General features: G+C 62.5%; 1 protein-coding gene across 2 annotated transcripts in view; it reads left to right on the forward strand.

Moving 5' to 3' along the window:
* Positions 1–15,382, forward strand: part of BAIAP2 (BAR/IMD domain containing adaptor protein 2) — a 63,478-nt gene that overhangs the window by 3,470 nt on the left and 44,626 nt on the right. For both annotated transcript variants that reach the window (XM_036910530.2, XM_036910532.2), the window contains exons 2-3: positions 9,753–9,828; positions 11,977–12,063. In XM_036910530.2, the coding sequence (XP_036766425.1) occupies positions 9,753–9,828; positions 11,977–12,063 (163 nt within the window). The remainder of the gene's footprint in view (positions 1–9,752; positions 9,829–11,976; positions 12,064–15,382) is intronic.

Raw genomic sequence — 15,382 nt, forward strand, 5'->3', positions numbered from 1 at the left:
CTTGCTGTTGGCTTGTGGGGTGCCTGGTGCCTGGCTACTCAATGTAACGGGCGGCTCGGGGACACCCAGGCCCAGGGCGAGGCGGCTCTGCAGAGCTTCCAGTTGGGCTGGGAGCATCTTGCCTGGGCGATGGGTCTTGCCTCAAGCATGTGTCCTTTGCTGGGGAAGTTGGCTTGTCACGTGGAACGGACCCAGGCCCCAGGTCAGAATGGTGGGCATTGCTGGCCCAGGTTTGATGGGTGTTGTCAGCGGGGAGCCGTGTGGGGGTGGTGTTCTCATTGCCACCTAATTTGGGACAAGGTTTCCTTAGGGCTCTCCTCCCAAGCATGGGTGGCAGGCCAGCAGGGAGCCCAGGGCCCCGCTGGCCCTTTCCCATCAGATTGCGGGTCTGGTTCCTGTTCATGAGGTCCTGAGATGTCACCAAGAGACCGGGTGGGCCGTGGGTAGGGCCGGCCTTGCCACTCACGCGTGCCCGCTCAGCCTGCAGTGGGGCCCTGGGCAAGTGTTGCCTGTGCTCTCACCCCCTGGGGAGGGCACATGAGCAGCTGATCTGGCCTGGGGGCATCCTGGGCCACCAGCGAGGCTGGCTCCTGTCCTCCTTCCTCGCCCCCAGGTGCACTGACCAGGACCCACCCTGCACTGCCTTCCTGGCCACCCTACTGGGGCCTCAGGATGGCACAGACGTGCCCCGGACACTGCACGGGCTGCCCTCAGGGCAGTGCCTCCATCAGTTGCCTGCACGCATGGGCTGAGATGGCACCTCCCCCAGCGCCGCCCCCGCACCCGCCAGCTCCCATTCACTCCTGGCTCTGGCTGTGCTGTGCAGCTGTAAGGTGGCTCGAAGGGCCCCAACCCAGAGAGGGCAGGGTGGGTTGGGGGTGCACCCATGGGCCCCTCTGGATGCCTAGGAGGTTGGTGCCCAGGACCTCTTAAAATGAAAGACATTCTGTCCCCAGCCTTCGCGTGAGACCCAGGTGTGGTGACTCAGGCCCCACGTGGCTCCCCCACTGGCTGGCACGTGAGCATCCCTGCTTGGCCACGGTGAGCCCCATGTCTGGGCTGTAGGGTGCCTGCATCTGCACTGCTGGGCTGCCCCTTCTGGGGTCTGCGTGTCAGCTGTGGGCTCTAAGAGCAGTGGCTCAGGGCCTGTGGGTACCCTGGATGTTAGCTGGGCAGTTGGGGTCCTTGATGTTGGTCCCCATGCTGTGGGGGGGAGCTGAGAGGCCCAAGGGCACAGTCAGGCCTTTGAGGTGTGTGGCAGGGGTGGGAGGGCAGGTCTGATGCAGGTGAGACCCAGGCCCGTCTCTGTGCTGCCTGGAACCTCAGGGGGGCAGACAGGGGCTGTGCCTAGGTTGCTGGCAGGACCCCCTTCCTCCTGCCAAGGGGCAGGCAGGGCCTTGAGCGAACCCCTCCACCCGCCTTTGGCTCCTCCTCCAGACTGCCTCAGAGACCCCGGCGCGTTGGCCGGCTGCAGGGCAGGCTGGCAGGAAGCTCGCCAGGCCTTTTCCTGCCCCGCTCGGAGGCTGAGCGGGTCCCCCTCCTGCAGTATGCACGGTGGCCAGCACGCACCCGTGTCCCTGCAGCTCCACTTCTGGCCCCAGTGCCTGTCCAGGGTCTGTGAAGCTGGTCTTGATGTCCTTGGCTGTGAGGCGAGCACCCCGAGGGCCCATCCGCTTGCCCAGAGCAGGTGGAGTGGGGGTGGTGTCCTCGCACGTGCCCCTGGGTCCCCACACCCCTGCCGTGGCGACGCTGGGAGGCCTTTGGGCCACCAGGAAACAGGGCTGCTGACCAGAGCACAGCACTGTCTTCTCGCATGGGATTTTTATTTTCGACTTGTGGGAACAGTTTTAGAATTATGTTGGCAGATTTTTTTTAAAAACCATTTATCAAGTGTGCATGGAATAAACTGGTAGGGTTTTGCTAAAACTGCTTTGCGTTCAAAGTCTGGCTCTTTTAGACTTTGTTTCAGCTGGTAGCTGTCAGTGTCAGGGTGCCCCGCAGCCCCTCCCCTGAGCCACAGGGGCTGATGACGGGCGCTTCCTGAGCAAGTCTCTGGGGTCATCTTCCAGGCCCCCAGACCCCGTTCTGTCGCTTTTCTTGCCAGCACTCGTTTCTTGATCAAAGGTTTTCAGACAGCAGGCAGGGCCCTGGCCTTCTTTAGTTGCTGATGGGCTTGTGGGTGTAACGTGCAGGCTTGCCCTGCCCAGGCAAGCCAGGGACAGTCACCAGGGAGGCCCATGCCAGGTGATGACATGCATGTAGCAGATCGTGAAATGCACTGGATTTCTGGGGTGTCTGTGCTGTGAAAGAAATTGACATCTTGATGTTGGAAGTGGGGTGGAGATGGGGGGTGGCCGCACCCCCGGAGCTAGAACTTTGAGCACCTGGAGCTGAGGGTGGTCAGGGCTGTTAAGGCAGAGCGGCCTTGCTGCTTCCGGGGGGCTTTTGAAAGAAGAAGTGCCTCGCCTGGGGTACAGTGGGCCTGGGACCCCCCTGAGCCAGTGCAGCCAGTCGAGACCCCTCTGCCCCCAGTGACACTCTGGCAGAAGTGGCCTGTTGTCCACACCTCCATTATGCCCTCCTGCCCCTCCTGCAGAAGACATGTCCTTTGCAGTCCGGGGACAACGGGGCTCATGGCCTTGGGAGTCAGGGCCTTGCTGGCCCAGGCTTGGGGGCTGCAGCCAAGCAGGTGGCAGGAGTACTGCTTCAGGCTCCTTGGCGAGGCCCCACCTGCGGAGGGGCTGTGAGAGCACGTGCCTCGCGCTCTCCGTCCGGCTCTGCGCTGCGGGAGGTGGAATGGCAGCCTGGGCTGCCTGAGCTCTGCCTGCTGGTCGTCGTGAAGAACCTGTGATGCTACGGTCCACGCCCTGTGCTGAGCTGTATGAGGGTGACCTCCCTCATCCCAAACTGCTTTCGAGGGGCGCTCTGGGGGACTTAAGCTAGCCGGGGAGCCCCAGTGATGTGACGTGGCATGTCCCAGGCCATCAGCTGGTACCTGGCTGACCTGGGGTTGGACCCCGATCAGGAGTCCCTTGGGTTTCAGGCAAGCTCTTTGTTTCTATGCCATTTTCTCATTAATGACTGCGTGGGGTGAAAGGGTGCTTCCTGGCATAGATGGGCCGGGGAGGTGGCGGCTGTGGCTACCAGCTCTCAGAATGGAGAGTTCTGGGGGAGCAGGTCAGTGGCGGAGTGGGGAGGCGCAGGCTGAGCCTGTGCCGCTGTCTGACTTCCTGGGTGCCCGTCAGCCTGACAGTCTCCCCCTGGGCCAGCTCGCCCCACCTGAGGTGAGTGTGGGGGAGGAGAGGCAGTTCCAGGGCATTCCAGGGCTGCGTGCCTGCTTGCTCATCAGCAGGGAGTCTTCCCCGGGACAAGGACGGGTCAGTGGCCTTGGAATGTTCTGGCTACCAAGCAGTGACCAGACAGTTCTGTTGTCAGCAGTGACAGGGGAACCGGAGCCCTGGCCCTGCTCCACGAGCTGGGACTGACCCAGGGCCTCTGCAGGCTTGGGCGCTAGGAAAAAGCACTGCAGGCTGAGCTGCAACAGCAGACACTTGTTTCTCCCACCTGGAGGCTGGGGCCAGGACTACGGTGGCAGGGCCGGGACGGGGTGTCAGGGCTGGGACCGGGTGTCAGGGCTGGGACCGGGTGTCACAGGGCCGGGACCGGGTGTCACAGGGCCAGGACGGGGTGTCACAGGGCTGAGATGGGGTGTCACAGGGCCGGGATGGGGTATCAGGGCCAGGATTGGGTGTCACAGGGTTGGGACCGGGTGTCACAGGGTTGGGACCGGGTGTCACAGGGCCGGGATGGGGTGTCAGGGCCAGGACAGGGAGTCACAGGGCCAGGACAGGGGGTGTCAGGGCTGGGATGGGGTGTCACAGGGCTGGGACAGGGAGTCACAGGGCCGGGACGGGGTGTCAGGGCCTGGACGGGGTGTCACAGTGCTGGCCCGGGGTCCTGGGGCCCTCTCCTCCCACATCCTCAAGGTCCATCTGTGCGTGAATCATCCGACCTCTTCTTAGAAGGACACCAGCCATAGTGGATCAGGGCCCTCCCACATGACCTCCTTGAACCTAATGATCCCTGTGAAGACTCTCCAAATACAGTATTTAAGGTGCTGGGGGCTAGGACCTCAACACCTGCGTTTTTAGGGGACAGATTCAGCCCCTAACACCCAGTGAGCCAAGGGTCCCCGCCCCAAGGTGCAGCCGGGTCCTGGGGGCTGTGTGTCTGAATCTCCAGGCCCACGTGCCTTTCCCTCTGACCTCAGGGACATGGCAGGCCTCAGTGTGGTATGGTTTTTGGAGGGTGCACTGGCTTCATCTCGGCATCTGGTGGAGAGCAAGGGCCCCGGCTTTGTGCTAACCGGGCAGACAGCAGCCCGAATGCCCACGTCCCCTGGTGCGGTTGTCGCTTCTGAGGGCTGAGGGGCCGGGGGCCGTGGGGCCTGGGCCTGGACGTGGCAGGAGTGTGCGGCAACTCACGGGCTGTGCTCCCTGAAGCCGGGATGGGCAGGATGGGCCTCCCAGACAGGAAGGAAGTTGCCTGGCTGCTGGGCCCCTGACTTGGGGCTTCTCTGCCCGCCGGGACCTCAGCCAGGAGGGGTCAGGCTTGGGGCACCTGAGGATTGCAGGCCCCAAGAGAGAGCTGGGGTGGGGGTGAGGGTGTCCAAGGCCCAAGGAAACGGTGATATGCTGAGACCCTGTGCCTGGCCCCTGCAAAGAGCCGGGACTGGAGAGTTGGCTGGGATTCTGCCATCATCCCCGTGTTGTTCAGGCCATCCCACCTCCCAGGGACCCAGAACCCCATGGTGCAGGGCCTGCAGGGGTGATGGGAAGGGGTGCTCACCCTGTGGCCCCTCATAATAGAAGCCACTGTGTTCCTGGGCGCCCAGCCAAAGACACAAGTCGTCACTTTATTGTAAATTGGTGGCTTCTTGGGAAGCTGGCAGGACTGAGACCACTGCCCCAGTGCAGGGCGATTTCTTGGCCTCTCCTGCCCCCTGGTTGGCCCTGGCCGAGCTCTGAGGCGTGGTGGAGCCTCCGCATAGTGTGGAGGCCCTCCTGCAGCTGCCCCCAGGCCTCTCCTCCACCACCCAGAGAGCCAGGTGCTGCCCCCGCCTGCCCTGCTCCCTGCGGTGGGGACTCCAGCCCTCTGTTCTGGAAGGGCCGGCGCCTCATCTCACACCCCGTCAGCCACAAGGTGTTTTCTCCTGCGCCGGCTGTGGCTGGGGTGTGGGCTCCCCGTGCCCTTGGGCAGGCCTGGGGTGAGCTGGTGGCCTGTGAGGGCTCTTGGTTCCCCGGGGGGTCGTTTCCTGTGGTCCCCTGCTGGCCTCTGCCCTCCCGTCCTCACCCCACAGGCATTTTTGTTCTGGAAGCTTCCACTGCATCTACTCATTCCCTAAATCAGTGTGAATGCATTCCTACCTTCTCTCTGGCTCTAACCAAGGGAGATCTGGTTCAAGATCTGCCTCCTCATCCTGGAAGCCCTCTCAGCACCCACTGAACTTCTGGAGTTGGTTCTGTTCCTTCAGGACGGGTCCCTGGGACAGATGTCCAGTCTTTAGAGGGAGACAAGATGGCAGGTGGGAGCCATGCAGAGCTGCCCAGCTTCCCAAGTCCTTCCACCCCCAGCTTGTGCTGTGAGCCAGGCCCTCTCCCCAGGGCCCCAGCCAGTCGGGGCTCCTTCAGGGGGCCGCGTCTGGCAGCTGCTCTTAGACGGCAGGTACTAGCCTCTCCCTGGCAGCTTCTGGGCAGTGGACCAGGCTTCGGCCCCAAAGACAGCACCCGCTTGTCCTGCCGAATCATGACAGGGATGAGACAAGGGCAGGTGGTCGGGGCAGCCAGGCACCGGCCCCTCGGAGGCTGTAGACCACGTGTCCTGGGTGTGTGGATGGGGTGGGCACCAGGCGCCCTTCCCTCAGGGATGAGGTTCCCTGGAGTGGGCGAGAGTCAGCTCAGCCCCCAGCCTGAGTCTGATGTTGCTGGAATGGGGCTTCTGAGGGAGCCCGGGGCAGGTGGCCCATCGGGCAGCAGGGGCCCATGGCGGGCAGCTCGGCTCTGCGGCCGCCTGCAGTTGGAACACTGCCCCTTCACACCCTGTCAGTGGGCTCCTTCCCTCTGTCTGTCTGTCTGTCAGATGGATCAGCCAGGTAAGGACACAGGGTGAGGGGCTAAAGGCTAACCCCCCCCCCACTTGGCCTGGTGGTCCCAGCGCTGCCTGGACCCCTAAGTTTGTTCTTCCAGGTGTTGTGGGTACAGAGAGAGAAGCCACAGCCTGGCGGGGCCCCACGTACCCCCGTGTGCTCAGGGTGCAGACCGGTGCGTCCGCCCTGGCCTTGCCGTAGGACAGGCTGGAGGGAAGCAGAAGGTGTGTCCTTCCACTGTCCGCAGAGAGACTGTGCTCTGGGTTGGAGGCAGCTCTGCCAGAAGGTGCCGGAGAGGGGCCGTCGCTCGGGAGCAGCAGCGTGCCTGGGCTGGCGCGGCCGCGTGCACGAGCGGCCGGAGCAGTGTCCTTTGGCAGAGCTCCTCTCCAGGAATGCGTTGGCCGCTCCCCTCACTCCCCCAGGTTGGAGCTGGGGCTGTCGCACTGCCCTTTGCCCTCGCTGGCTGGGCAGACCCGTGACCAGAGCAAATAAAAGCAGCCATCCAGGCCACCCGGTAGGAAGGCCTCCGGGCCTCCCGCTGTCAGGGTCCCACCCCTCCCAGGTGCGCCTGTAGGAATGCACGGCTGGGTCATGGGACAGAGGGGGTGGCCGGGCACCCCTGCCCTAAAGGTGCAGTGAAGGCCAGGGTTCCTGCAACTCCGAGGGTGGTGGGCTCACTGGCTGTGACATCCGGGCAGGAGGGTGACTGTACCCGCCTGAGCTTGTGCGTGTCTGGCAGGGCCCTCCTCACCCCACCCTCCCAGGTGTGTATTCTGTGGGGATGTCCGGGGGCCCCCACAGCACCCCAGCACCCGCCTGGAACCTGGCAGGTGTTCCTGGTGAACACTGAATGAGCCAGTGCATAGGAGCAAGAACGGGCCAGTGCTGATACTGTTCTGGGCCCCCAAAAGCTGCCAGACGAGTGAACGCATGGTGGCCAGTGCCGCAGGGTGCGAGCAGTTTCTGGGGCTTCAGTCACATAGGACAGGTACTGAAGTTTGAAGGAAATGCTGGTCACAGCTCCTTCTGTAGAATGTCTGGCTGTGGTAAGGGGTCCTGGGACCTCTGTGTGTGTCCCCCATGGCCAAGTTTCAGGACAGGCGAGAGGCCAGCACCTCCTGCCTGGGATGCCCGCAGCTCCCGGACCACCGGCAGGGGCCAGCCAAGGCGCCAAGACAGGGAAGTGCCCCCTCCTGGCCTGGCTCCTGCCTCTGAACACCCTTTGGAAAGGCCCTCCCTCCCCCTTTCTGAGTACATGGGCCCAGGCCGCAGCAGGACCTACCATATGGGGTGTTTGGACCTCAGCTCCTTGGGAGCTAAGCAACCCGTGAGAAGACGCAGCCATTCTGTCCCCTCCGATAAAGTGTGGTGTGGCCGATACTGGAGCCCGCGGAATCGCCCTCCGCATGGTACTGGGGTCGAAGCTCCTGGCACTCCTGGCCTAGGCTTCCAGACGCCCCTGTGGCTCGCGGAGAGGCTGCGCAGGCCTGGTTAGAGGAGCTGGCCATGGGGGCAGGTGTGGAGAAAGCTCACCCGTGGTGGCTGTGCCGGGGGTGTGCTGTCAGGAACCCACCTAAGTCCTCTGAAGGTGGGTCTGGACCTGTTTTGGGCCTGGAGATGGCATGGCCCACCAGGTCCAAATGCCTCTGTGTGAGCCCCAGAACTACAGTGGGCTTAGGCTCTGGGGGACCTCCCAGCAAGGACCCTCTCCCAAGGGGCTGGGCCCTGCTCCGGCCACTGGGATCCCACCCGACAGAGTCCTCTCCTGAATTGGCTGGTGGGTGACATTGACTGCAAGTACCCACTGCAGGCTTCCCCAGGAGGCCCGCTCTTAGCCCAGGGGTGGGTTTCTGTGCACTTGGCTGCAGAGAAGGAAGCAGGGCCCCCTCCGATGCCAGGCCCGTGGCACTGCGTTTCTGCTGCCTCCAGGTGCACAGCAGCTCCTGTGTGACCAGACCTGGTCCCCCACCCCTTCTCAGCAGAGCAGAGGCATACCCTGCCAGGTGGCCTGGCTGGCACCCCGGCGGCCCTCCTGCCCTGCCTGCTCACCCCAGCATTCCTTGTCTGTGAGCTCAGATGCTGCACTAAGGAAGTGAAACCTGGCAGCTGTCCCCATGTGTCACCAGGAGGCGTGGGTGGGCCACCATAGTGACCCTGTCGGTTGGCCTGAGTGGCTTCTAGCCTGTTTCCTGCTGTCACTCAGGGTGCTGTTGGGACTCAAAGGATGAGCTTGGGTGGAACCTGCTCTTCTGAATGGAGCCCCGGGTGGGTCAGGCTGTCCTGGAGCTCAGCGTGGGGTCGGCTCTTCATGACCACCCTCTAGGGTGTGCCTCAGATGTGTGTCTGTCTTATGGTGAGAAACACGCCTCATACTGAAGCTGCATGCCTGCGTGTGCTGGTGTCCGCTCACGTGTACACGTGCACACACAGCTCCGGGTTTGGGGTCCCGGCCGTTCTTGCCAGGTTTGGCCCTGCTTGTTTGTGGTTTGAACAGCACACAGGAGCCCCGTAGCATTTCTCTGCCCTGAGGTCTGGGTGGAGGTCAGCTGGGCTGTGCATTTACCCCTCCTTCTGCTGCGAGCCCCCAGACCGGTCTGCACTCATACCTTCACTTTGAAGGGCTTTCCCAGGGCAGCCATTTCAAAAATGGAGCCAGACCGAATGGATCTGCTCAGACCTGCCACCTCTGCGGTGCCCGCCACTGAGCCTGCCTCCTCTCCCACTCACCTCCGCGGTCCTTCGCGGCGTGCTGTCACACTGTCCCTGATGCCCCCGCCAAGGGCTGGCAGTGTTACCTGGGGTCGGGGCAGGGAGGGTGGCGCCGCCCGTCCACAGGAGCGCCTGGGCCTGCGGGGTCCGGGCAGCACTGGGCAGTTTCCGTCTCATCCTCAGGAAAGCTCAGCCACCTGTCATGGTAACGGGCCTGGAGCCATGGGCAGTGGCCCACCCAGCTGAGCACCCCCTGCGGGCTGACGGGCAGGGCGTCACCCACCCGAGAGCCTACATTTGGCTGCTGTTTGTGTGCGCCTGTTTCTACGCCTTGTAATTAAAACATTTATTTGGCTTTTGCAGTGAAAATCTAATTTCTGCATTCTCAGAACTGCTGGTATTGGCACCCAGACGTCAGTCCATGGGGCAAACAGCCCGGGAGCCCGTGGGATTACTCATAGCACAGTGTTGGCAGAGTAGCTGTGGGTCCCTCTAATCAGCGCTGCTGTGTGGTAATTGCTGTGTTGCTTGGAGCTTGGGGGAGGGGGCGCCTCTGTGTGGCCGCGGGGGCCTCCCTCGGCTGACTCAGCCCTGCCAGACGTGGGAATGGCCCCTCAGCAGCGCCATGTCTGAGCGCCGGTTGTACGGAGTGCCCCGCACATCTCTCCCGTTAATCCTCAAAGCCCAGCTCGCGGGTGCTGGGTCTGTCCCCAGGCTCCACATGGAAGGCATGGCCAAGTGTGGTCGGCCAGCAGGGCTGCGGTCCAGACTGCGGGCGCCTCACAGGGGCCTTGTGCTGGGGCCCTGGAAGGGGGTGCCTGCTAGACGCCCCTTCCTGGTGGGGTGCTCCCAGGCCCCGTCTCTGTGCTACTAATGCTCTTGCTCTGCTTCCTTCCAGACCATCATGGAGCAGTTCAATCCCAGCCTCCGGAACTTCATTGCCATGGGGAAGAACTACGAGAAGGCCCTGGCAGGTGAGCCGCGGGCCGGGGAGCGGCCTGTCAGCACACGGACGGCCGAGCCCTGGATCTGCCCCCGCTGTCACGGCTCAGCCGTGCTCTCGGCCTTGTTCTGCAGCAGTGACAAAGCACAGGGTCTGGGTTCTGACGACGGGTGGCTGTGGGTGTCTCTCTGCTACGCTGGCCTTAAGCTACAGGACTGGGGCTCACATGAAGCAGTTGGTATCCATGGTGGCCTTGAGTTTGGGGTCTGCAGCTCACAAAGACCCCCTCCCACCCAGTCTCTCCAAGACCCCCACCTGTCCCGCTCAGGTGCCAGGTCACTGCAGCAGGGGCTGTGGGCCCGTCTGGCCCCTCCCGCCCAGCAGGGCCCACGGAGTTGGCACGCCCTGTTCTTGGGGACTGACCGCTGGTCTCCTGTACCCTTGGCCACGTTCCTGCAGGCCAAGGTGTCAGGCTGTCACCCTGACTGTGACGTCTTTGTGAGACAAGCCCCCACCCCCACAGGTAAGCAACAGCGTGTGCAGGACATGCCTGCCCTCTGCCAGCTGCCGTCAGGGGGCTGTGCTGTGGGGCGACAGGGCCAGGGCCTGGTGAGCAGCTTGTGCTCTTCTCCCCCATGGTCACCAGGCACCCCCGTGCAGCATCCGGCAGCAGTGGCCTCGCTGGACTCCAGGTGGGGTATCTGGTCACAGGCCTGCCCGCTGCCACGTCCAGGGGAAGGAAGGCCTGCGCTCGAGCAAGGGTCATACCAGGAGGATGACCCTGGTCCATCCTTCTAGAGCCACTGCTGTGGGCTGGGGTGGAAGCAGTGCCCCCACGGACTGTACCCCATTCCTGCTGTAGGAGTCGATGGCATTGACCCGCCCTGGCTGTGTCTGTTTCTGTGTCGGTCTGGAGGGCAGGCTCCCCATGCTGCCCTCTGCTTGCGGGGCGCACACAGGAGTTCTGCAGCCGGCACCCTGCTAGGGTCTCCTGGGCCGCCCTCTTCCACTGTCACCGTCCTCCGCCCTGAGCACAGAGACGCTGCCCTGGGCCCCTGCGCCTCAGACGCAGATTCTGCGCAGCCAGAATTGTTAGAAGGCGCTGTCCTTCCCTGAGCCGAGAGAGTCTGGGGGGTGCTTCTGACACGGCTTTTGCTCGCTGTGATGCAACTTTGCTCCCCGAGTCGGGGCCAAGGCCCCTCCCGCGTCCTCCTCTGGGTGGGCGCTCTGGCCCTTTGATGCCCCTCGGTTTCCTCCGGCCCGCCCTGCCCGGTTCCCCATGAGGCATGGGTGGCTCCTTTCTCTGCCCACTTTCCTGGCTGCACCATAGGACAGAGCTCCCCGGCTGTGCCCACCATCCTCCAGCTGCCCTCAGCCACTCCGTGTGCACTCGTGCCCAGTATGCGACCCTTCATTTGTCTTGAGCACAGCCCTCAACCCCATGGAGCCGCACACACTCTTGGGCTGCAGAACAAATTGGGCGTGTTTAATTGAAAACCACCTAAATAAAATGTGATGAACTGCCCAGTTATAGGTGCCTAACTGGGTTCTGTAGAAAACGGATTAGAAATTGTAATTATGCCACTGGTGGCTGCTCCCTGCAGCCCTGCCAGTGAGGCATCATGCCTCCCTCCAGGCAGAAGGGCAGGTGGGCTTCTTCTCAGATGAAGGAGTTTGCCAGGCACACCCAGGGTCCCAGAGGTTCACAGGCCACAGGCATTGGGGCGCTGGGCCTGGGAGTTCAGCAGCAGTGACCCCCGTGGGCCCCTTGGGGTCAGGCCCACTACTGACCAGAGCCGAAGACACCGTGGGGAGCAGTGGGAAGCCCTGACCTGAGCCTGCCTGGTGGGCGGTGGCCCCCACGTGGACACCTGGGACCGCCCGGTTTGGGGGGTCCTGAGGGAGTGGCCTCTGTGTTGGGAAGTGCGCTCGGTCCCACCCCTCGCCAGAGACCACAGGGCCCAAGGGCCCCTGCAGTTCGGCCGAGTAGCTCTGGACCTGAATGTACGCTGTGTTCTCAGAGGAGAAGGAGCCTGGGGATGGGATGGAAGGGGAATGTGAGCGGAACCCCAGTTGGCTGCAGCCCAGGACCCAAGTGCACGCGGGCCCAGGCGACTGCTGCCCAGGTGCCCGGGCTTGTGAGTCCCGGGGGGCCTTTAACACCTTTCTCTCCTCTCAGGTGTGACCTATGCTGCCAAAGGCTACTTCGATGCCCTAGTGAAGATGGGCGAGCTGGCCAGCGAGAGCCAGGGCTCCAAGGAGCTGGGTAAGAGCCCTGACTCAGCAGAGACCCCAGGGCCGCTGATGTCGGACGGGTGGATCTGGGTCTGTCTTGTGTCTGGTCCTAATTTGATTGGGGACAGGTTTTCCCTGTCAAATGAGAAAAGCTTCCCTGAGTGGCAGTAGCCGTCAGAGCTAGCAAGGGCGGTGGCATCACACCGTGCTGAAGGCAGGTGCCCCGGGCAGCCTCGGGTGCTGGTAGGGCTGTCCGTCCTGAGGAGCACGTCTCGGGGCCGGTCCCGGCATACAGGTGTTTGTAAACTTCAGTGGCTGGTGTAGGGAAGCCGTGTAAAAACTTGGTCTCAGATGATGGCATTTAACGACATGAGGAAACCTTCCTGGTATAAAAATGAATGAAAAAGAGTGTGCGCCCATAGCGTGACTCAGCTTTATAAAGCTACGTGTGGCCATACGCATCTCCCGGCAGAGGCGAGACCTGGGCGCAGCTGCTGGAATCCCTGGGACGGCCGTTACTTTGTTTTTCTGTTTTGCAAATTGTCTGTGATGAGCTCGTGTTCCTTTTATGGCCGGGGCGAGCAGCGTGACGCATGAGGCGCAGCGCCTTCCCTCGAGTGACCCGGGTCCTGAGGTACGCTGGCAGGCACCCAGGATTCTGGCCCCCCAGGCAGCCTTGCCTCCTTCGGGCGGTGGCTTCCGGCAGCAGCCCTGTCAGCCCCTTCCCGCTTTCCCCACTGCCCTGCACCACAAGCTGGCCTGGCCACTGTGGGCTTTGCAGTGGCCTCTGCCTCTCCGCTGTCTGAAGACGTGGAGGCCTGAGCCTGTTAGGGGCCCAGCGGGCCCCAGGTCAGCACCGTGCCCCACAGAAGCCTGCCAGGTGTGTGCTGTGAGCCCCGGGACTGCCACCTTGGCAGAGCAAGAGCCGCGTCCTGGTTTCCTGGAGGCCAGTGTGAGAACACAGCTGCTGTTGACACACACGGTTCTGGGACCTGCCCCGGCTGAGGGGAGGGGCAGGGGCAGGAAGCTACAGGCAGACGTGGCCGGGCAGCATGAGGGGCCAGCGCCAGGCTCTCACACCACTGGGCTCTGCGGCCGGCATGGTGGGCCTTCCTCCTGCGTCTGGAAGGCCGATCTGCTCTCCAGCCCAGTGTCTTGAGGGCAACCATCTGGCCTCTTGTGGACGTGTGCTGACTACCCTTGGCAGCCCCACGGGCACGCAGAGGGCCCGAGGACGTGAGCTGTGGTGGTCAGGCTGCCAGGCTCCCAGGTTGGTGACGTGCAGGACGTCTGGGCAGATGGAGGCCTGGACTCCTTCCTGACAAGCTGGCTGTGGGCTCAGAGGCCACACGTGGGCCCCTTCTGGTACTACTGGGCCTCCCGACTGCAGATCCTGCAGCCACGGTCTGGGTCCCCCACCCCTCAAGGGAAGCCGGTGTCGTGTGTGACCCTGCGTGTGTGTCTGTGAAGGGGGCATTTTCTCATCGAGGTTAATCACGTGGTGGCTGAGGGGAGGCCTGCTCTAGAGGGCCAGGCGTGCCTCCTCTCTGCCATCACACACACACGCAGCGGGCAGGGGCCTTCCCACAGGAAAGCAGGGCTCCTGTGTCCCAGAGTGACAGTAGGTGTGTCCAAAACCAGTGCGATTCCAGAACTTCCTGCTGGCAGAATGTTTGGGGTGGCTGCTGTGAACAGGCCCAGGGGGTGCAGGAAGGGGTGCGAGCTGAGCCGGGAGGGCTGCCGAGGTACCCCTTCTGCTCCAGGAGCTCTGGCTGGAATCAGGGAGCTTCCAGTTTGTTTGTAGAGTTTTGAAATCTCTCCAGGGGCTCATTTGGAGCGTGGGGTCCATCACCCAGTGGGGCCTCCTGCCGCGTGTTTTCAGAGGGGCCTGGCAAGATCCCGGTGCAAGGAGGGCACTATTTCCTCCACCCAGACTCTTCTGACACCAGACGCCCCTGTGCCAGCCGGTCCTCCTGTGCCCTGAGCACCCCAGCTGGCCGCCACAGTCCAGTTCGGTTGTAACAGCCTCTCCCTGGGCTTCAGGCAGACCTCACGGGCTGAGGATTCCTCCGCAAACACTGCCCCTGCTGCAGAGGCCAGTCGCAAGCAGTGGGCCCCCGGTTACCCACATTTCTGTCTGATTTGTCTACAAATTCGGGTTCCTGTGACCCCTTCCTCAGGTTGGATAATTTGCTGGAATGGCTCACAGAACTCGGGAACACTCGCTCACCCGCTCCTAGCGGCTTATTATAGAGAATATAATGAACGACACAGGTGAAAAGCCAGGTGGACAGGCACACAGGGCGAGGTCTGGGGGGGTCCCCAGCACAGGAGCCCTGCCCCTGCAGAGTCGGGGTGCCCACCCTCCCAGCACATGTGCACCCCATATTTTAGGGCTGACCTGGAGGCTTTGTCACGGGGGCCTCATCATGGAGGTGTTTCAGCCTGCAGCACGGGGGCCACGGGGGCAAGGCCACGACTGCAGTCACAGCTAGTCCTTCCGGTCTCCCCAGCCCCCACCTGAAGCCCTCTGGGAACCCACCAAGAGTCACTTCATTTGAACAAAAGACATCCCAAGGGATTTAGGAGCTCTGAGTCAGGAGCCAGGGACCCGGACCAACATACATTTTCTTTGAGGCCACACCCCCTGCTTCTGGCATTGAATTTTTCTTCAAGTCACAGCTTTATCGAGACGTAATTCACACACCACAGGCCACGCCCCCTGGAGGCATACCGTGCAGTAGTTCCTGGTCCGTCCGCTGGTGTGTCTGTCCCAGAGCTTGTCCCGAGAAACCCCACACCCGTTAGTGACCACTCCTCCCCCGCCCACAGCCCCTGGAAGCCACCCATCTGCCCCGCGCCCACGGGACCCAGAGGCCGCCCCTGCTCTGACATTTCCTGTGCACAGACTCGTGCAGTGACCCACAGGGGCCTTTTGTGTCCGGCTTCTTTCAGTCAACGAGGTTTCCGAGGTTCATCCTTGCAGCAGGTGTCAGTCTCCTCCTTTTTATGGCTGAGTAATATTCCATGGCGTGCATACAGCACGACCTCTTCACCCATTCCCAGCGCCGAACATTCAGGTCGTTTCCACCCTTTGAGTAATTTAAATAGTGCTGCTGTGAGCGATCACGTACAAGTACTTGTGTGGGTACTCTTTTCACCTATGGCTGGGCATGGAATTGCTGGGCCTCGTGGTTGGAAGCTGAATTTCTATCAGAGCAGCACCTGGTTTAAAACACTTGGTTTAAAAACAAGTTAGTCCCTGAGGGGTACCTTGTTCAGGACACATGGTGTGGGGGGTCATGGGGAGAACAGTGTAGCACAGAGAAGGGACATGGTGGATCTCTGGC

Source organism: Manis pentadactyla, chromosome 4 (assembly GCF_030020395.1).
Source record: "Manis pentadactyla isolate mManPen7 chromosome 4, mManPen7.hap1, whole genome shotgun sequence".
Taxonomy (NCBI): Eukaryota; Metazoa; Chordata; class Mammalia; order Pholidota; family Manidae; genus Manis; species Manis pentadactyla.